Source organism: Oncorhynchus mykiss, chromosome 5 (assembly GCF_057628025.1).
Source record: "Oncorhynchus mykiss isolate SJ-2025 chromosome 5, ASM5762802v1, whole genome shotgun sequence".
NCBI lineage: Eukaryota > Metazoa > Chordata > Actinopteri > Salmoniformes > Salmonidae > Oncorhynchus > Oncorhynchus mykiss.
The window spans coordinates 90412477-90433375 of record NC_143026.1 but is presented as its reverse complement, the minus strand read 5'-3'; the positions used below and the strand labels follow the sequence as shown (position 1 = coordinate 90433375).

The window sequence follows — 20899 nt, the reverse complement described above, 5'->3', positions numbered from 1 at the left end:
TCACTCACTCACTCACTCACTCACAGACACTCACAGACACTCACAGACACACAGAGAATAGTGATTTCTTGGAGCTGCAGGCCACAACAATCATTTAAAGCCTTCCTTTCAGATGTCCCAGATTAGGGCCTGGTACTACTACCATGTTCAGTGTTTAACCTCTGTCTTGTGTGTATTCAGCTGGAGTGGCTGAGGTTATTTATTCACTTTTGGGGAGTATAAGTCTGTGGGTGTTTCCTTCATTAGCTTTTGACCGCTGTTTTGTTGTTGAGTAACCACAGTCGTACTGACTCAACAGTTTATCTCCAGTCTGTCCTGGAATCTACATCTCAGCTCTGTTTTTTTATTTCTTTGAGCCCTTGTGGTGTCCGATGACTAACCCCACAGTGGAGTCTTCCTGCCTGGGTTACAGCACAGAGTAACAGGACATGGGTTTTTACCTTCCCAGAGTGCATCTGTGAGTCACAACATGGTTTGGGAAAGAAGCCCTTTGTGCCCTCACACTCTGACTCAATCTGGAGGCGCGTGCCCCGCGCTGTGCCACTCGCTGTGCCACTCGCTGTGCCCCGCACTGTGCCACCTGCTGACTATCTAGTGCCCATTGTAAACAACATTAAAAATATATATATATATATATATTCTCTTGATTGTATCTAAGTACACTGCAATTCGGTTTCACATGTAAAATGCCAAAGTTTATTTTTGGGGGCATGTATGGCTGTATATGTAAGGGATAATCAACAAGATGGGTATGGAAATGAATGAAAACAACTTTCCTCGGAGTTGCATTATTTTCCAGAGGTCGCGTAGCGCCACAAGTTATTATCCCTTTTATCATTTAACATCTACTGAAGTAGCTAGCCAGATTACCAAATATGTTTATAACTAAACCAAGATAGACCACAGCTTGCCTTTTCCAATGGGGAAAAACATTGTACTAGTGGGCAGAACAAGCAAGGAGGTGGGCAGAGCCAAGCACGCGCTAGCGAGATCCTATTGGCAGGTTGTAGTACACATCTGCATATTTCCGTTGGGGAACGCCTACTCTGTGAAGTGCGCGTGAGCAAATAGCTCAATTCACCTTTGCACTCCGTCTAAACAACATGATTTTTGACAAACTTTTGCAAAGGGTGAAGTCTACAAAACGTAAGTCCTCTCTGTTCATAACAAATTTTAGTTTTGGGAACAGAACTGTATTGAGATCCAAATGTTTTAATCGATGAGAGCATTTGCAGAATGTCGGCCAAAATCCATCTCGTGCCATCTTCTCCTATTGCCTGCCAGTGGGCTTCCTCTCACGACCATATTTGGTAGTGAGTGGAAACGCCAACCGGATGCTTCACATTTACACATCCAGTGAAATATCTGGTTCCTTGTTCTATCTGTGAGTTTACTTCATAGCGACAGTAGTTGCTTTGGTAACCAAACAGACTTGCAAGTTTTAGCTAACCAAACCATCAGTCCTAGTTTGCTTTTATGAAAACTGAATTAAACAATGCCAATAATGTTTTCAATTTCGACTTGGGCTTTCAAAAGCAGCTCAGACGTCGATCATGTAAGAATGAACCATCGCCGTTGGATTCTACCGCGCGAATATACCACGCGTTATAAGCCAATCAGAAACGAGTATTCAACAATGCCATGGTATATAACTGTGTAATGAACAATACTATGAAGGAGGTATCAGGGCAGTATCCCTGCTGTGGGATAGGAGTTGTGCACCCCCCCCCCCCCCCACCCCCCCACCCCCCCAGTGAGTCACAGCATGCATAGTGTGGGAATCCCTTTGTGTGTGTGTGTTAGAGGGAGAGAAAGAGAATCCCTTTGTGCCCTACCCACAACCCTCTGACTCACTGTAGGCAATGTGCTCCGCTCCCTTCCACACTGTCAAGACTCCTTCCTGGACTTTGTATTGTAAACAGACTAGTTTCCCATCCCACGCACTGAGCTGGCAAGCAGCCTTGATGGATACGTAGATATAACTGTTTAAGGGAACTGGTTGGTCTTGAACATTTGAGCACGGTTACATGCACACAGTAATGAGATTTACTGTGGATTGTCAGGTCACACACACATATACATAGTTTGTTTTAAAACGTTGACATGCTTTTCGAGAATAATGATTTCCCTAATAATCTGGTTTACATGGGACACATCTGCAATCAGGCTACTGGTGGGACTTTTGATAAACTTTTTGATAATTTTTTAAAATTATGTAAAAAAAATATATATTTTATTTTTAAATGTATTTTATGTTATTTTGTTTTTACATTTTGAAAGCAGTTTACATGTCCTAATAATTCGAAAGGTTTCTCAGAAAACCAGTTGTTTTTAATTGGCCTTACTTCGATCATGACCTTTACGACTATTTTTAAGATGAGTAAAGGCTCTAGTTGTACCCTTTTTTAAAAAGAAGACTTTAGTTGTACCCTTTAAAAAAGGGTAGAAGAAGACTTTTTTTTTTAAAGGCTCTAGTTGTACCTGTTTTTTAAAGGCTCTAGTTGTACCTGTTTTTAAAAGGCTCTAGTTGTACCTGTTTTTAAAAGGCTCTAGTTGTACCTGTTTTTAAAAGGCTCTAGTTGTACCTGTTTTTAAAAGGTTCTAGTTGTACCTGTTTTTAAAAGGCTCTAGTTGTACCTGTTTTTAAAAGGCTCTAGTTGTACCTGTTTTTAAAAGGCTCTAGTTGTACCTGTTTTTAAAAGGCTCTAGTTGTACCTGTTTTTAAAAGGCTCTAGTTGTACCTGTTTTTAAATAAGGCTCTAGTTGTACCTGTTTTTAAATAAGGCTCTAGTTGTACCTGTTTTTAAATAAGGCTCTAGTTGTACCTGTTTTTAAAAGGCTCTAGTTGTACCTGTTTTTAAAAGGCTCTAGTTGTACCTGTTTTTAAAAGGCTCTAGTTGTACCTGTTTTTAAAAGGCTCTAGTTGTACCTGTTTTTAAAAGGCTCTAGTTGTACCTGTTTTTAAAAGGCTCTAGTTGTACCTGTTTTTAAATAAGGCTCTAGTTGTACCTGTTTTTAAAGGCTCTAGTTGTACCTGTTTTTAAAAGGCTCTAGTTGTACCTGTTTTTAAAAGGCTCTAGTTGTACCTGTTTTTAAAAAGGCTCTAGTTGTACCTGTTTTTAAAAGGCTCTAGTTGTACCTGTTTTTAAAGGCTCTAGCTGTACCTGTTTTTAAAGGCTCTAGTTGTACCTGTTTTTAAATAAGGCTCTAGTTGTACCTGTTTTTAAATAAGGCTCTAGTTGTACCTGTTTTTAAAGGCTCTAGTTGTACCTGTTTTTAAAAGGCTCTAGTTGTACCTGTTTTTAAAAGGCTCTAGTTGTACCTGTTTTTAAAAGGCTCTAGTTGTACCTGTTTTTAAAAGGCTCTAGTTGTACCTGTTTTTAAAGGCTCTAGCTGTACCTGTTTTTAAAGGCTCTAGTTGTACCTGTTTTTAAATAAGGCTCTAGTTGTACCTGTTTTTAAATAAGGCTCTAGTTGTACCTGTTTTTAAATAAGGCTCTAGCTGTACCTGTTTTTAAATAAGGCTCTAGCTGTACCTGTTTTTAAATAAGGCTCTAGCTGTACCTGTTTTTAAAAGGCTCTAGTTGTACCTGTTTTTAAAAGGCTCTAGTTGTACCTGTTTTTAAAAGGCTCTAGTTGTACCTGTTTTTAAAGGCTCTAGCTGTACCTGTTTTTAAAGGCTCTAGCTGTACCTGTTTTTAAATAAGGCTCTAGTTGTACCTGTTTTTAAATAAGGCTCTAGTTGTACCTGTTTTTAAATAAGGCTCTAGCTGTACCTGTTTTTAAATAAGGCTCTAGCTGTACCTGTTTTTAAATAAGGCTCTAGCTGTACCTGTTTTTAAATAAGGCTCTAGCTGTACCTGTTTTTAAATAAGGCTCTAGCTGTACCTGTTTTTAAATAAGGCTCTAGTTGTACCTGTTTTTAAATAAGGCTCTAGTTGTACCTGTTTTTAAATAAGGCTCTAGTTGTACCTGTTTTTAAATAAGGCTCTAGTTGTACCTGTTTTTAAAAGGCTCTAGCTGTACCTGTTTTTAAAAGGCTCTAGCTGTACCTGTTTTTAAATAAGGCTCTAGCTGTACCTGTTTTTAAATAAGGCTCTAGCTGTACCTGTTTTTAAAGGCTCTAGTTGTACCGGTTTTTAAATAAGGCTCTAGCTGTACCCTGTTTTTAAAGGCTCTAGTTGTACCCTGTTTTTAAAGGCTCTAGTTGTACCCTGTTTTTTAAAGGCTCTAGTTGTACCCTGTTTTTTAAAGGCTCTAGTTGTACCCTGTTTTTAAAGGCTCTAGTTGTACCCTCTTAGCATGGCATTCCAACTGAAACTTCTCCAGTTACTTATTTCCTAATACTTTAGCTGATGAGATATTGCACAAATACACCATTCATATGAACCCGCTGCAGCCTCTCCTTAGTCTAATATTATAATCAGAGGGATGGTAGTAACCAGGGCCGGGGATTGCCAAGGGACCTTCGCCATACCATGTTATCATGATGCTTAGGCGCCGAAGTGCTATGTTTTCACCATACCAATCGTGTATTTGTGATTCAACACTTCTATTTTATTGCCATTTTGATGTTCCAAACCTATTGAGACGAGAGCAACGAGAAAATGAGTTTTGATCCGTCATGGAAATACGTGCTGATAGCGTGAGCTAGAGCTATCTAGAAAAATCAACACTGGAGTTAAAATATCAATGGGAAAGAGAGAGAAAGCTCTCTGATCTGTAGTAACTTGGTTTTGTTTTTCCCCTGATGTTCTCTCTCTCTCTCTCTCTCCATAGTCACGTGGAGAAGATCACCACTTGGCACGACCCTCGGAAGACCATGACGACAGCCATGAACCAGATGAGTCTCCACGCCCCCCCACCCTCTGCCAGCCCACAGCAACGCAACATGGCCCTGTCCCAGCCCAACCTTGGTGAGTCACACAAGCTCTCTGTGTGTCTCTTTCTGTGTCTCTCTCTCTCTGTGTGTCTCTCTCTGTGTGTCTCTCTCTCTCTCTCTCTCTCTCTCTCTCTGTGTCTCACTCACTCGTGTGTGTGTGTGTGTGTGTATACACCGACCTAACAACTGTGAGTATCCTACCAAACCACTCCTGACACGTCAGTGTTAACACATCGCCACAGTCCTTGACTATTATCACTCACACCAATGATATCTTTCACCCTGGGGACTACCACAATAACACACACAGTCCTTACCAGCTACCATGATAACGCCAAAGCCTGGTTGAGTGTGTGTGAACCAACCAGAAGCCAGGAAGCCTGTTGCCAGAGAGATGCATGTTGTTGTGTTGAAGGTGGAGAGATAAGGAAGCTCTCCTCACCCCTTTATGCTCCACTTAGTCTGACAGAGCCTGACTGCTCCTTCATAACACAGATTCACATTGACAGGTTCATCTAATTCACATTAGCGATAGCGTAGCGTTGACTGGGTATTCTCATCCGCGTTAGCCTAGCTAACACCTATAATAGACCCAGCTAAGCAATCTGACAGCCACCTTGACTCAGCCTGCAGAACATCAACCCCTCTGCCATTCCACTACTGGAGACAGGCCAATGGGCACCGCTCTCTAAAGGGGCAGGCCAGTGGGCACTGCTCTCTAAAGGGGCAGGCCAATGGGCACCGCTCTCTAGAGGGGCAGGCCAATGGGCACCGCTCTCTAAAGCAGGGGTGTCAAACACAACTCCAGGAAGGCCTCGTGTTTTATTTGTTCTACAGACAACATGCCAGGAAGAACAACTCTTTGTTGATATTGTGTTGAGAGGTTTGACTGTGTCTCTGTCTGTTGTACAACTGAATGCAGTGGGTTAACTGCCTTGCTCAGGGGCAGAATGACAGATTTTTACCTTGTCAGCTCAGGGATTTGATCCAGCAAACCTCCCGGTTACTCGCCCAATGCTCCTACTTGCCGCCCCACTACTGTGTGTGCCATTTTAGGTGTGTTTACAGCTGGAGAGTGATGGGTGGAGTGGGCAGTGGAGGGGTAAACAAAGCGAGAGGAGGGGGAGAACATTAAAAGAGACAAACAAGTGAAAGACTTAGGAATTTAGGACAGTGGGATAGGGAGGGGGGGCTGGGACAGGGGGGGATGGGAAAGAGGGGTGGCTGACTGGGACAGAGCAGGGGGTGGCTGGCTGGCTGGCTAGGACAGGGAGGGGGGGCTGGCTGGGACATAGAGGGGGGTGGCTGGCTGGCTGGCTGGCTAGGACAGGGGGGGGGGGGGGGGGGGCTGGCTGGCTGGGACAGAGAGGGGGGTGGTGGCTGGGACAGAGAGGAGAGGGTGGCTGGGACAGAGAGGGGAGGGGAGGGTGGCTGGGACAGAGAGGGGAGGGGAGGGTGGCTGGGACAGAGAGGGGAGGGGAGGGTGGCTGGGACAGAGAGGGGAGGGGAGGGTGGCTGGAACAGAGAGGGGAGGGTGGGAAAGAGGGGGGTGTTGGGGTGGCACAGACGGGGCTGGCTGGGACAGAGAGGGGAGGGTGGCTGGGAAAGAGGGATGGCTGACTGGGACAGAGCGGGGGGTGGCTGGCTGGCTAGGACAGGGAGGGGGGCTGGCTGGGACATAGAGGGGGGTGGCTGGCAGGCTGGCTAGGACGGGGGGGGGGGGGGGGGGCTGGCTGGCTGGGACCAGGGAGGGTGGGGGGGTGGCTGGCTGGGACAGAGAGGGGAGGGGTGGCTGGCTGGGACAGAGAGGGGAGGGGAGGGTGGCTGGGACAGAGAGGGGAGGGGAGGGTGGTTGGGACAGAGAGGGGAGGGGAGGGTGGCTGGGACAGAGAGGGGTGGCTGGGACAGAGAGGTGTGTGGCTGGGTGTATGTGTATGAATAGAGTCTCTCATCCTGAATAATTGTCTGTACACCGCCCAACTCTACTTGTTCAAACGCCACTGGGAGGTTTTTCTCCTGTCTACTCCGTGTCCTTGTGGTTAGTGTCTGCCCTAAGATCGGAAAGTTAGAAGTTGGATCCCCGGCTGAGTCGTACTAAAGACTGTGAAAATGGGACCTGATGCATCTCTGCATTAATGAGAGAGATTGGGGGGGTAAGACGTCCTGTCCAGGGAGTGTACTGGTACATCAAGCTGCCTCACTTCAGAAACAGGAGATCTGCTCACACACACACACACACACACACACGTTTCTGTCAATCTTCCATGGAAAGTTTTCACATGATAAAATCTGTATTTGATATGGATGTTGGTGACTGATTCACAGGTGCTGTTCTTTCAATGTCCAACTCAAATTTTCATTCTATCGCTCTCTCTCTCCCTCTCCCCACCTAACAACAAATGTTGTAGCTGTTCCTGTAGGCTTCCAGTCAATGCTAGTTAGCATTGTCTCGCCAAACTACCCCCTTCCTAGGTTTAGGCCTTTCTCGGGAGTTTTTCCTAGCCACCGTGCTTCTACACCTGCATTGCTTGCTGTTTGGGGTTTTAGGCTGGGTTTCTGTACAGCACTTTGAGATATCAGCTGATGTAAGAAGGGCTATATAAATACATTTCATTTGATTTGCTAAATTGTAACTATTTCGCCACTATGGCCTATTTATTGCCTTACCTCCCTTATCCTCATTTGCACACACTGTGTGTGTGTATATATATATATATATATATATCTCTCTATTGTGTTATTGACCTGTATGTTTGTTTATTCCATGTGTAACTCTGTGTTGTGTGTGTCGCACTGCTTTGCTTTATCCTGGCCAGGTCGCAGTTGTAAATGAGAACTTGTTCTCAACTAGCCTACCTGGTTAAATAAAATAAAAATTCCATCACAGCACACTAATCTTACATAGAAACTTTAAACTTCTTGCAACTTTCCCATGAAACGTGTCTAGAACATTAATATTTTATACTCGGAGAACAATTTTATTTAACCTTTATTTAACAAGGTCCGTATGTTTGGTGTGTCGTTGATGGAATATTTTTATTTATTTGTATTACCTTAATTTAACTAGGCAAGTCAGTTAAGAACAAATTCTTATTTTCAATGACGGCCTAGGAACAGTGGGTTAACTGTCTTGTTCAGGGGCAGAACGACAGAGTTGTACCTTGTCAGTTTGGGGGTTTGAACTTGCAACCTTCCGGTTACTAATCCAGCGCTCTAACCACTAGGCCGCCCCTATTGCCCTAAACTTCAGAAAACTGGACACATGAATGTTCTTGCAACGTCCCATGAAACTAGAACCCGACCAATATGGGCTTTTTGGGTCCAATACCGGATCCAATTTAAAAAAAATATATCTGCAAGATATGTTCTGTTTTACAGCGGGGGAATTCGTGTCACTTTTCTCATAAATTGTCATCCCAGAGTAGTTGTCCAAGAAATATGGTTCAGATGTTTCCTTATGTTTCCTTATTGTCACAATATAAGAAATCAATGTCATTATAATGACCCCAAATGTTCCGACGAGCCTCAGATTCTCTTCCTTCCTAACTATTGACTATTGACTATTGGTTATCGGTGGAGTTATCGTCCCATACCGATATAACGGCAAAAATGCCAATATATATCTAGAACATTTCATATGGGATGTTCTGAGAACATTTTAACCACGTTCTTGGTCAATTCTGTTTGACATTAAGGGTATGTTCTCTTAACTCAAACCCCAAAACATGCTAAATAGGTTCTCCGGAGGGTTTTGCTAACATGTATAGAAGGTTCCCATAACTAACGGAAAACTGAACACCAGAGAAACATTACGGGTACCATTACAAAACTGTTTACTCTCTCCACGGTTTGCCTCCCTCCCCCTCTCTGTACAGTTCTCTGTGTGTTGTAACCCCTTTCCCCTCCTCTCTCCGGCGTTGACAATGCTGGCAAACGCCCCAGTCTTTGTTGAAGAGGAATTCTCTCTGTCTTTCTTGTCCTGATGGCTATTTTCCACTGCTTTGTTCTCCTTCTCTCCCCTCCCCTTCTCTCCCCTCCCCTTCTCTCCCCTCCCCTTCTCTTTTCCCCTCCCCTTCTCTTTTCCCCTCCCCTCCCATTGTCTCCCCTCCCCTCCCCTTGTCTCCCCTCCCCTCCCCTTGTCTCCTCTCCCCTCCTTCTCTTTTCCCCTCCCGTCTCCTCTCCCCTCCCCTTCTCCCCTCCCCTCCCCTTGTCTCCCCTCCCCTTGTCTCCCCTCCCCTTGTCTCCCCTCCCCTTCTCCCCTCCCCTCGTCTCCCCTCCCCTCGTCTCCCCTTCCCTCGTCTCCCCTTCCCTCGTCTCCCCTTCCCTCGTCTCCCCTCCCCTCGTCTCCCCTCCCCTCGTCTCCCCTCCCCCCGTCTCCTCTCCCCCCGTCTCCTCTCCCCTCGTCTCCTCTCCCCTCGTCTCCTCTCCCCCCGTCTCCTCTCCCCCCGTCTCCTCTCCCCTCGTCTCCTCTCCCCCGTCTCCTCTTCTCTTTTACCCTTGTCTCCTCTCCCCTTCTCTTTTACCCTCGTCTCCTCTCCCCTTCTCTTTTCCCCTCGTCTCCTCTCCCCTTCTCTGCTCCCTCAGATGGACATGTTAGCTCTGATCTGCTGTAGGGTTTGAACAGACAGGTCTATGCTTTCCAGTTAGAGGTCTGGATCCCATACTGTAGATCACTGGTTCCCAACCTTTTTAGGTTAGTGTGCCACCAACTGAATTTGTATTTATTATGGATCCCCATTTAGTTCCTGCCAAGGCAGCAGCTACTCTTCCTGGGGTTTATTATGGGTCCCCATTAGTTCCTGACAAGGCAGCAGCTACTCTTCCTGGGGTTTATTATGGATCCCCATTTAGTTCCTGCCAAGGCAGCAGCTACTCTTCCTGGGGTTTATTATGGGTCCCCATTAGTTCCTGACAAGGCAGCAGCAACTCTTCCTGGGGTTTATTATGGATCCCATTTAGTTCCTGCCAAGGCAGCAGCTACTCTTCCTGGGGTTTATTATGGATCCCCATTAGTTCCTGACAAGGCAGCAGCAACTCTTCCTGGGGTTTATTATGGATCCCATTTAGTTCCTGCCAAGGCAGCAGCTACTCTTCCTGGGGTTTATTATGGATCCCCATTTAGTTCCTGACAAGGCAGCAGCTACTCTTCCTGGGGTCCAGCTAAATTAAGGTTATATATTTGAAAAACATTTTACAAAACATTCATTACAGATTTCACAAAATATTAAATGAGTGCCTTCAGGCTCGTACTCTACAACCACATATCTATTGTGTGTAGTACGTATGTTGTCGTGTGTTTGTATGCATGTACCTATGTTTGTGTTGCTTCACAGTCCCCGATGTTCTACAAGGTTTATTTATTCATTTTAATCTAATTTTACTGCTGGCATGAGTTACTTTATGTGGAATATGTATAGTATGTAGTACTGTGCACCTCCCCATTGTCTGTTCTGGACCTGGGGACTGCGAAGGAACCTCTTGTGGCATGTCTTGTGGGGTTTGCATGGGTGCATGTCAATACGTCTCACAAATACAAGTAGTGATGAAGTCAATCTCTCCTCCACTTTGAGCCAGGAGAGATTGACATGCATATTATTATTGGCCGTCTGTGTACATTCAAGGGCCAGCCGTGCTGCCCTGTTCTGAGCCAATTGCAATTTTCCTAAGTCCTTTTTTGTGGCACCTGACCACACGACTGAACAGTAGTCCAGGTGCGACAAAACCAGGGCCTGTAGGACCTGCCTTGTTGATAGTGCTGTTAATTAAGAAGGTAGAAACTAGGGCCTGTAGGACCTGCCTTGTTGAGAGTGTTGTTAAGAAGGTAGAAACTAGGGCCTGTAGGACCTGCCTTGTTGATAGTGCTGTTAATTAAGAAGGTAGAAACTAGGGCCTGTAGGACCTGCCTTGTTGATAGTGTTGTTAAGAAGGTAGAAACTAGGGCCTGTAGGACCTGTCTTGTTGATAGTGCTGTTAAGAAGGTAGAAACTAGGGCCTGTAGGACCTGCCTTGTTGATAGTGCTGTTAAGATGTATCAATATGTTTTGACCATGACAGTTTAGTCTCCCGAACTTGCTCAATTTCCACATTATTCATTACATGATTTAGTTGAGGTTTAGGGTTTAGTGAACGATTTATCCCAAATACAATCCTTTTAGTTTTGGAAATATTTGGGAAAAACGTATTCCTTGCCACCCATTCTGAAACTAACTACAGCTCTTTAAGTGTTGCTGTCATTCCAGTCGCTGTAGTAACTGACGTGTATAGTGTTAAGTCATCCGCATACATGGACACACTGGCTTTACTCAAAGCCAGTGACATGTTGTTAGTAAAGATTGAAAAAAGTAAGGGGCCTAGACAGCTGCCTTGTGGAATTCCTGACTGGATTATGTAGGAGAGGCTTCCATTAAAGAACACCCATCTGTGTTCTGTTAGACCGGTAACTCTTTATCCACATTATAGCAGGGGATGTAAAGCCATAACAGAAGTTATTCCAGCAGCAGACTATGATCGATAATGTCAAAAGCCGCACTGAAGGCTAACAAAACAGCCCCCACAATCTTTTTATCATACATTTCTCTCAGCCAATCAGTCATTTTTGTGAAAGTGCTGTGCTTGTTGAATAGCCTACAAGTGTGGTGAAAGTCTATCAATTTGTTTACTGTAAAATAGCATTGTATCTTGTCGGCTATTTGAGCCAGTACAGGGGGCTTTACTTTTTTCAGGTAGGGGAACAACTGTTGCTTCACTCCAGGCCTGATGGCGCACACTTTCTAGAAGGCTCAAATTGAACATGTGGCAATATTGTCCACTATTATCCTTCGTAATTTTCCATCCGCAATATATTTTTCCCACCTCTTCCACACTTACTTTACGAGAAATAAAAAAATAAAGTTTTTAATGCTTGTCTTTCAAAATTTGGTCAGATATACTTGGATGTGTAGTGTCCGCATTGGTGGCATGTGATGCCTAAGTTCGCAAGTCTTGTCAATGAAAATGTTATTAAAGTAATTGGCAGTATCAGTGGGCTTTGTGATGCCATGTATCACATGTAACCTGTATCTCTCCATTACCAAGGCTGACGATGACCACTGTCCCTGTAATTCTACAATAGATTCAGTGGAATTTCCCGTCCTTTTGCCCTGTGTTCTATCTCCCATGGCAACCCAGTGAGTGACCCCTGATCCCACTCGGGCGTTGACTCGGCAGTTCTCAGATTTAGCCCTAGTCATGATTCCTGCTTATCTCCCCCACTGTTACTCACGCTGACTCATCAAGACAGGTCAGTCGATAAGCTCTCTACTCCACTTCAACTCTTTCATGTTGTATTCTTGATCCAGTCACCCGATGGAACAAAAAGATAAATAAACAGGTCAGTAACTGAGGAACAACTGTTGAAGGTTAGTCAGACCTGTTTCTGTGGTAAAATTCCAAAGATTTTAAACAACCAAAAACACTTGTCCATTCAAATTTACATTACTGTAAAATGTGGTCCCTGGGACCTGCATCAGTCAGCCATGGTAAAGGTTATAGCCATAGAATTAGGAATGACAATGCTAGTCATTTTTAATCTGATTTCAACGGGCATGGTAAAGGAGAAGTACTCTGGCTGACGGGGTGCTGCTGCTGCTTGTGAACAGGGGAGCTGCCTGATGGCTGGGAGCAGGCTGAAAATCCTCAGGGAGAGATCTACTTCATTGACCACAAAACACAACGAATGTCCTGGCTCAACCCGCTTGTGGACGCTTGCCTCAGTGAGTGACCTCTGGACTGTACCCCCCCCCACCCCCCCCCACCCTCCAACCCAACCAACCGATCACCCTTAAAGTCCCCTGATCACACACGAGCACCGAACTAATCAAACTGTGCACCTTGATCCATCATACCTGACCCTTGACCCCTTAACTCTGTGCCCCGCTAGGGGCAGAGCTTTGCCTGTGTGAAGCTGCAGTGCCTCCGAGAAGTATTCATACCCATTGACTTGCGAGCCAGGAGGGGTGACTATGAACTCTGACCAGTCTCGGCAGCATCAACAGTTGGACTACTAACGGGGTCTCCCAGGACTGATGACAGAGGTCTGATAACAGCCAGGCCAGGGGTCTGATGGCGGGGGCCAGAATGATATGATATAGGGAAGTGTCCAGGGAGCCTCTCTTCTTAGCGCGTTCCTCACCCAGATACTGGGTTATCTGTGGAGATCCAACTCGCCACAAAACCCTGTTAGGTCCCTAGAGAGATGTGGCAAGAGACCGACCCAGGCCTGTTAGGTCCCTAGAGAGATGTGGCAAGAGACTGACCCAGGCCTGTTAGGTCCATAGAGAGATGTGGCAAGAGACTGACCCAGGCCTGTTAGGTCCCTGGAGAGATGTGGCAAGAGACTGACCCCAGGCAAAACTGCAAAGGAGAATTTAAGTGGTGTTTCTCTGGTATCAGATTAAAACGTGTTCACTTTTCTACCTGGAGACTGATTTAAACCACTAGGAGTGGAACGTATCGTAGGGCCCTATAAAACGCCCTAATTTCGTTCAGTTTTCCTACGTTGCCTCATCAGACAGATGAAGTAAAACACGAATACTGATGCATTAGGTCTTATCTTATTCTTAATTCATATTAATACATTTTTCCTAATAAGTTTCAATACGTTATTTTGTGTATATTGTTGGATTCTGTGATTCCGCCCGCGTTCTCCACATCACAGATTTTATAGGGTCGTTATTTCAACACCACATTACTGTTACAGTTGACAAAAAAACATCATTTTGATGAATATTGAAAACATTAACTTATAGTTCATGTTATTATGCCTTTTTTTTTAAAGAGTTTTGGGCCTGACTTGTGACTCCCTCTCTCCCCCAGCCAGCCGCCCAAACAGGGTTCCTGTTGCACAAGAGGTTGTCCTCTGAGACTGCCTGTGCGTGAGAAGAGTGTGGGCGCTTCTGCCTGCCTGGTCCCTGACCACTGTCCACACGCATGCATGTATACACAAACTCTGTCCCCCTTACATGTGTCACTTTGACATGAACTCTCTAAGCTCTCTTATCAAATGTAATGCACACTGACAGATATTAACTGGAGCTCTGTGTGTTGGGGAGCGCTCTGTGTGTTGGGGAGCGCTCTGTGTGTTGGGGAGCGCTCTGTGTGTTGGGGAGCGCTCTGTGTGTTGGGGAGCGCTCGGTGTGTTGGGGAGCGCTCGGTGTGTTGGGGAGCGCTCGGTGTGTTGGGGAGCGCTCGGTGTGTTGGGGAGCGCTCGGTGTGTTGGGGAGCGCCCGGTGTGTTGGGGAGCTCTGCGTGTTGGGGAGCTCTGCGTGTTGGGGAGCTCTGCGTGTTGGGGAGCTCTGCGTGTTGGGGAGCTCTGCGTGTTGGGGAGCTCTGCGTGTTGGGGAGCTCTGCATGTTGGGGAGCTCTGCGTGTTGGGGAGCTCTGTGTGTGTGTGTTGGGGAGCTCCCTGTGTGTGTGTGTGTGTTGGGGAGCTCCCTGTGTGTGTGTGTGTTGGGGAGCTCTGTGTGTGTTGGGGAGCTCTCTGTGTGTGTGTGTGTGTTGGGGAGCTCCCTGTGTGTGTGTGTGTTGGGGAGCTCTGTGTGTGTTGGGGAGCTCTCTGTGTGTGTGTTGGGGAGCTCTTGTTTGGACCAGGGGATGGTGGAGGTTTTAGTGCAGATTTTCGAGACTGGAAGCGTTTCAGTTTTTCCAGTTTTTTTTTTCCCTCTGACCCTGTTGGACAGCTGTTTCTAGGAAGTAAACGAAACAAGAAGGTCTTTGTTGGCAGAGCATCCCCACTAAGACTTAGAACTTACTGTCTCCCCCCTTCTCTCTCTCTCTACCTCTCTCTCGCTCTCTCCCCTTTTCTCTACCTCTCTCTTCCCTTTTCTCTAGCTCTCTCTCCCCTTTTCTCTAGCTCTCTCTCCCCTTTTCTCTAGCTCTCTCTCCCCTTTTCTCTACCTCTCTCTCCCCTTTTCTCTACCTCTCTCTCCCCTTTTCTCTACCTCTCTCTCCCCTTTTCTCTACCTCTCTCTTCCCTTTTCTCTACCTCTCTCTCTCCTTTTCTCTACCTCTCTCTTCCCTTTTCTCTAGCTCTCTCTCCCCTTTTCTCTAGCTCTCTCTCCCCTTTTCTCTACCTCTCTCTCCCCTTTTCTCTAGCTCTCTCTCCCCTTTTCTCTAGCTCTCTCTCCCCTTTTCTCTAGCTCTCTCTCCCCGTTTCTCTACCTCTCAACTCTCCCTTACCACCTCTATTTTACTGCTGCTCTTTCCGTTACCCCAACTTTTCTCTCTCTCCTGATATCGTGACTGGGAGCTGTGAGGGGTTGCTGGCTCGTCGTTTTGTTGAACTCATCTTTCTGATCATGTGTTTTCCATCATTGTAGTCGGGTCGGTGTGACACCCAGTGCTAGCCTTGAAGAGGAGGGTGGGGAGAGTAAGTCGAGGAGAGTTTGGAGAGGGAGTGGAAGAGAGGGTAAGGAGGAGGTGGAGGATAAGAGTGTGGGAGGGAGAGCAGAAGAGAAGAGGGTGGGGGAACAGGAGGTTGTTTAGGAGTGTTATTTTACTTGTGGCTGAGGCCGTGTGGAGCTCTGCACATCTGGCCAGACTGCAGTCTGTTTTCTGCCTCCCCTGATAGGGTGTGTCCTGCCATGTCCCAGACCCGACCCTAAAGATGCTGCTCTGTGTATTTCTGTGTGCAGTTGCATGCATACCATCTGTCTGTTTGGCCCCTATCCAAACCTAATGCCTCTACTCTGGCTATTTGGTTTTATAAAAACAAGGAATAATTCCATAATCTATTGGATGTGTTTGAATATATGCTCTAACCACTAGGCTACCTGCCGCCTTTCCTGTACAGGTTGACGTTTATTGGGATGAGTCTTGTCCTGCAGGGAGAACCGATCGATTTGCACTAGATGGGCCAGCTGTGAAGTCAAAATTGGCTCTTTTGTCAAAATGAATGAAAACAAACATTTGCACTTTGGTCTTCATTTAAGGTTAGGCATTGTGGTTAGCAGTGTAGTTAAAGTTAGGCTTAAAATCAGATTTAGTTTTTTACTTTGTGTCTGTGCCAGCTAGTGACAACTCTGCGGAGTTTCCTCCAGAATAACCTGCGTTTCCTGTCTGCTCACGTCACCAAACATGGGGACTGTTGCAACTAACAGCTTTGTATCCAAAATGGCCGTGCATTGAGCCTCCGGGAATTACATCATTGAGTTTAATAGGAAGATCACGGATGGGTATTTTCCCCAATTGTGAAGTACGTGATGTAACAATAGGGGTCTCTGAGGAAAACCTTGTGGTCCATAAATGTCTTGCTTTATAGAAAAGGTGAAATCATAAATTCAGCCCCCCCCCCCCCCCACACACACACACACGTTGAGTCTGTGTTGAGGGTAGGTAAACTATGTAGGTTCCTTTGCTCTTCATCCAGACTTCAAGTCCAGCTGACAGATGGGGAGAGAGACACACTGAACTGCCAAGGAAAGAGGGGGAGGGCGAAGAGATGGAGGGAAAGGGGGAGGGCGAAGAGATGGAGGGAAAGGGGGAGGGCGAAGAGAGGAGGGAAAGGGGGAGGGCGAAGAGAGGAGGGAAAGGACTGTGAGATGGAGGGAGAGGGCGAAGAGAGGAGGCAAAGGACTGTGAGATGGAGGGAGAGGGCGAAGAGAGGAGGCAAAGGACTGTGAGATGGAGGGAGAGGGCGAAGAGAGGAGGCAGAGGACTGTGAGATGGAGGGAAAGGGAGAGGGCGAAGAGAGGAGGCAGAGGAATGTGAGATGGAGGGAGAGGGCGAAGAGAGGAGGCAGAAGACTGTGAGATGGAGGGAAAGGGAGAGGGCGAAGAGAGGAGGCAGAGGAATGTGAGATGGAGGGAGAGGGCGAAGAGAGGAGGCAAAGGATTGTGAGATGGAGGGAGAGGGCGAAGAGAGGAGGCAGAAGACTGTGAGATGGAGGGAAAGGGAGAGGGCGAAGAGAGGAGGCAGAGGAATGTGAGATGGAGGGAGAGGGCGAAGAGAGGAGGCAAAGGATTGTGAGATGGAGGGAGAGGGCGAAGAGAGGAGGCAGAGGACTGTGAGAGGGAGGGAAAGGGAGAGGGCGAAGAGAGGAGGCAGAGGAATGTGAGATGGAGGGAGAGGGCGAAGAGAGGAGGCAGAGGACTGTGAGAGGGAGGGAGAGGGAGAGGGCGAAGAGAGGAGGCAGAGGATTGTGAGAGGGAGGGAAAGGGAGAGGGCGAAGAGAGGAGGCAGAGGATTGTGAGATGGAGGGAAAGGGCAAACAGAGGTCCTGAGAGGGGGAAAGTGTCTCCACAGTGAAATCACCAGACTGTCTGTGCCATGTGCCTTTTTTTACCTCCACATTTAGTTATTTATGTAATTTTAGTTGTTCTACAAGCGTTGGGCTGTGTGTGTTTTTAGATTTGTATTACAATTGTAAGGCTGCATGATGGGACTCTAATGCTGATAAGAAAAAAGGCACATGAAAGGTATGCGCTCTGCTCATGTTTCTTACAACAGCTGTACACACTTCATCAGTCTGTCATTCACAACTTAACAAGCACTTGATGATAATCTTCCCCGTCTGACTATTCTCAATTTAATCTGGTATTTATTTAGCCTACTAATATGTGTGGAGTCATTTATTATTATTTATTTATTTTGTTTAAATTATTTTACCCTCCTTTTTCTCCCCAATTTCGTGGTATCCAATTGTTAGTAGTTACTTTCTTGTCTCATCGCTACAACTCCCGTACGGGCTCGGGAGAGACAAAGGTCGAGAGTCACACGTCCTCAGAAACACAACCCAACCAAGCCGCACTGCTTCTTAACACAGAGCGCATCCAACCTGGAAGCCAGTCGCACCAATGTGTCGGAGGAAACACCATGCACCTAGCGACCGGGTCAGCGTGCACTGCGCCCGGCCCGCCACAGGAGTCACTAGTGCGCGATGAGACAAGGATATCCCTACCGGCCAAACCCTCCCTAACCCGGACGACGCTAGGCCAATTGTGCGTCGCCCCACGGACCTCCCGGTCGCGGCCGGCTGCGACAGTGGAATCATTTTTTATTCAGAATGGCCCACAAAAGCAACACCCAAAGCCTCTAATTATAAATGGAGGAAGTGCAGCCTGCCCTTACCTTTTTTAAAATGCTATCTAGGCTACACCGGTTGTGTAAAAAAAAAAAATGTTGTAGCAATAAAATATAGCAGCATGAGCTATAGCAGCTCTCCAACCCTGTTCCAGGGGTCCTAGATAGGGCCCTACATGGGACTCCCGCGTCTCCCGTGGGACCCGACAGAGAAGTGTGCGGCGGCGTGATCGGAATGGTTCATGCTGCGGGCGGGCAGCGGTTGGTCAGAAAGACTAATTCGGGATTAAATATTATTTTAGTCCTTGGAATTATTTCAGAATGGTTGTAAATGTGTTACGTGAGGGTTGTAAATGCGTTGTGAATTGTGTATAAAACCACACATCTATCACATGAATTCCTTTTGCTCGTATTCTGGCTGCTTGTGTCTCTACTCTAACTGGGGCTCACTGGATCACGCGCCTGCTTCAAACAGTAGTGGTGGCAAAAACAATTCTCCAATGTGATTTGAGCTTGTGGTCACTTGTGATGAATTCTAAAAGATTGAGGTTCCCACTGGAAACCATGCTGTTAATGATATTCTAAAGGCAACGAAACAATGGCTTGTGATTGGGCGCAAGTCAGCCTATCAGATGCCTTTTCCTTACTGACAGTTCAAGTTTAGATGATTTTGGAAAGTTTACAAGGTGAACCCCCCCCCCCCCCCCCCAAAAGAAATGTATTCTGTCTTGCAGGGACTTTTTTGTCTGTGCTGCTTCAAATTAGTTTGTTTACACTGGAGTTTGTTTCAATAAAAGGACTTTAATTCAAAACAGCAAATGTCTTATGAACTCATTGGATGTTGGCAACAAAAATAAACGCTGCCGGCGCCGTCAGTAATCTTGCGGGAGCGGATGGGCAATATACCAAAACATGGGTCCCGTGCAGACCTCTCGTCTAAGGCTTATAGGCTAGGGGTTTAGAGTTATTTGGCTACTTCAGTTGTGACGTGAACATTATCAAAACATATAGTCTCTAATCTGACCATCTGCTTTGGGGCAGCCTAGTGGTTAGAGAGTTGGACTAGTAACCAAAAGGTTGCAAGTTCAAATCCCTGAGCTGACAAGATACAAATCTGTCGTTCTGCCCCTGAACAAGGCAGTTCCTAGGTCGTCATTGAAAATAAGAATTTGTTCTTAACTGACTTGCCTAGTGAAATAAAAATAAATAAATAAAATAGGCCTATAGGTTAGGCTAAATGTTGCATGATTTTAATTTGAAAAAGTTGCACAAAAAAAGCATGTGCTGTTTCTTTCCTTAGACTGCATGTCGGGCATGAGTCACAAGTGTATTCTCACCCATCAGATTATTCTCAATTCAATCTGGTCTTTACATACAGTGTCTTCACCTTGTATTCACCTTGACCTTGACCTTTTCCACATTTTGTTATAGCCTGAATTTAACATGAATTACAAACCCAAACACATAATGTCAAAGTGGAATTATGTTTACAAATTCATTAAAGATGAAATGTCTTGTCATTTATTCAATCAACCCTTTGTTATGTCAAGCCTCAATAAGTTCAGGAGTAAAAATGTGCTTAACAAATCACAAGTTGCGATGGACTCACTCTGTGTGCAATAATAGTGCTTAAACATGATATTTGAATCACTACCCAATCTCTGTACTCTACACATTCAATTATCTGTAAGGTCCCTCAGTCGAGTAGTGAATTTCACAGATTCAACTACGAAGACCTGGGAGGATTTCCAGTGGTTTGCAAAGAAGGGCACCCATTGGTAGATGCTCCAAAGATACAGGCACCCTTCCTAACTCAGTTGCCGGAGAGGAAGGAAACCGCTAAGGGATTTCACCATGAGGCCAAACAGTTAGAGTTGAATGGCTGTGATAGGAGATAACTGAGGAGGGATCAACAACATTTTAGTTATTCCACAATACTAACCTAAATGACAGAAGGAAACCTGTACAGAATTTAAATATTACAAAACATGCAGCCTGTTTGCAAATAAACTATTTTGTCCTGAATAAAATGTGTTGTGTTTGGGGCAAATCCATGTCGGAGGGCCTAGATATGTTCCAGGGCCTAGGTATAGAGTAGCCAACAGGCGAAGGGACTGCCTAGTAAAAACTACCTGTTGGGGCAGGCAGAAATGTCAGAGTGGAAGACCAGGAAATATGAGATGCAGGGGGGTGGGGTGTACAGACCCCAGAGCTGTGCTACTGGGGTTGGTGTGGGCTCGGCTCACACTGGAGCATGTAATGGGGGGGGGGGGGGGGATGAACCGTCTGGGTGACTTTGTAGAGTGGTGTGGCTCTATGGGGGGGGGGGGGGGGGTTTCTATGTATTCACACTGAATTTGAATCGGTCATGAGGGGCTAGCTTTTAGCTAATTATTAACGACCGCTGGTAACAAAGACAACCCATTACTGCTTGATAATGATTTAGTAGTCTTCAGTAGAATGATCGGATGATTACCTGGCTGAAGACTGTAGTCATGTCCCCAAATCAATGCTCTCTGATTTGGTTTAGTTTTTCTAAATATAACCGTAATGGTCCCCTTTTGAATTTTTTTTTTTTTGCTGTTGTCTGGAATAACAAAGTCTGGATGCTATTGCTGGGGGTTAGTCTCTAATCTGACCATCTGCTTTCTCTTAAACACAGCAGCAGTAGTCTATCCATATTGCTGGTGTGCTTTTAGAGTACGTGGCTGAGGCTCTGTTTACAGTGAGAGCTTGGTCAGGTTATTTCAGTGTTTTGGCAGACTGCGTAATCTCTGTTCACTGTTTACATCTGAAGTAGCATCGGTGTGTGTGTGTGTGTGTGTGTGTGAACACATACACTGTGTGTGTTTGTAAGGTCATGCCATTTTGGATGTCAGTAAAGCTTCCCAGTTGAAAGAGTTTGCGCATAAATTGACACGTTTTTTTGATGCTTTTGTTTGTCTTGGTTTCTTCGGCTGG

General features: G+C 45.9%; 1 protein-coding gene across 2 annotated transcripts in view; it reads left to right on the top strand.

Annotated features, from left to right (window-relative positions):
• wwtr1 (WW domain containing transcription regulator 1) overlaps nucleotides 1-20899 on the top strand; it is a 63177-nt gene that overhangs the window by 30210 nt on the left and 12068 nt on the right. For both annotated transcript variants that reach the window (XM_021604748.3, XM_021604747.3), the window contains exon 2: nucleotides 4780-4916. In XM_021604748.3, the coding sequence (XP_021460423.1) occupies nucleotides 4780-4916 (137 nt within the window). The remainder of the gene's footprint in view (nucleotides 1-4779; nucleotides 4917-20899) is intronic.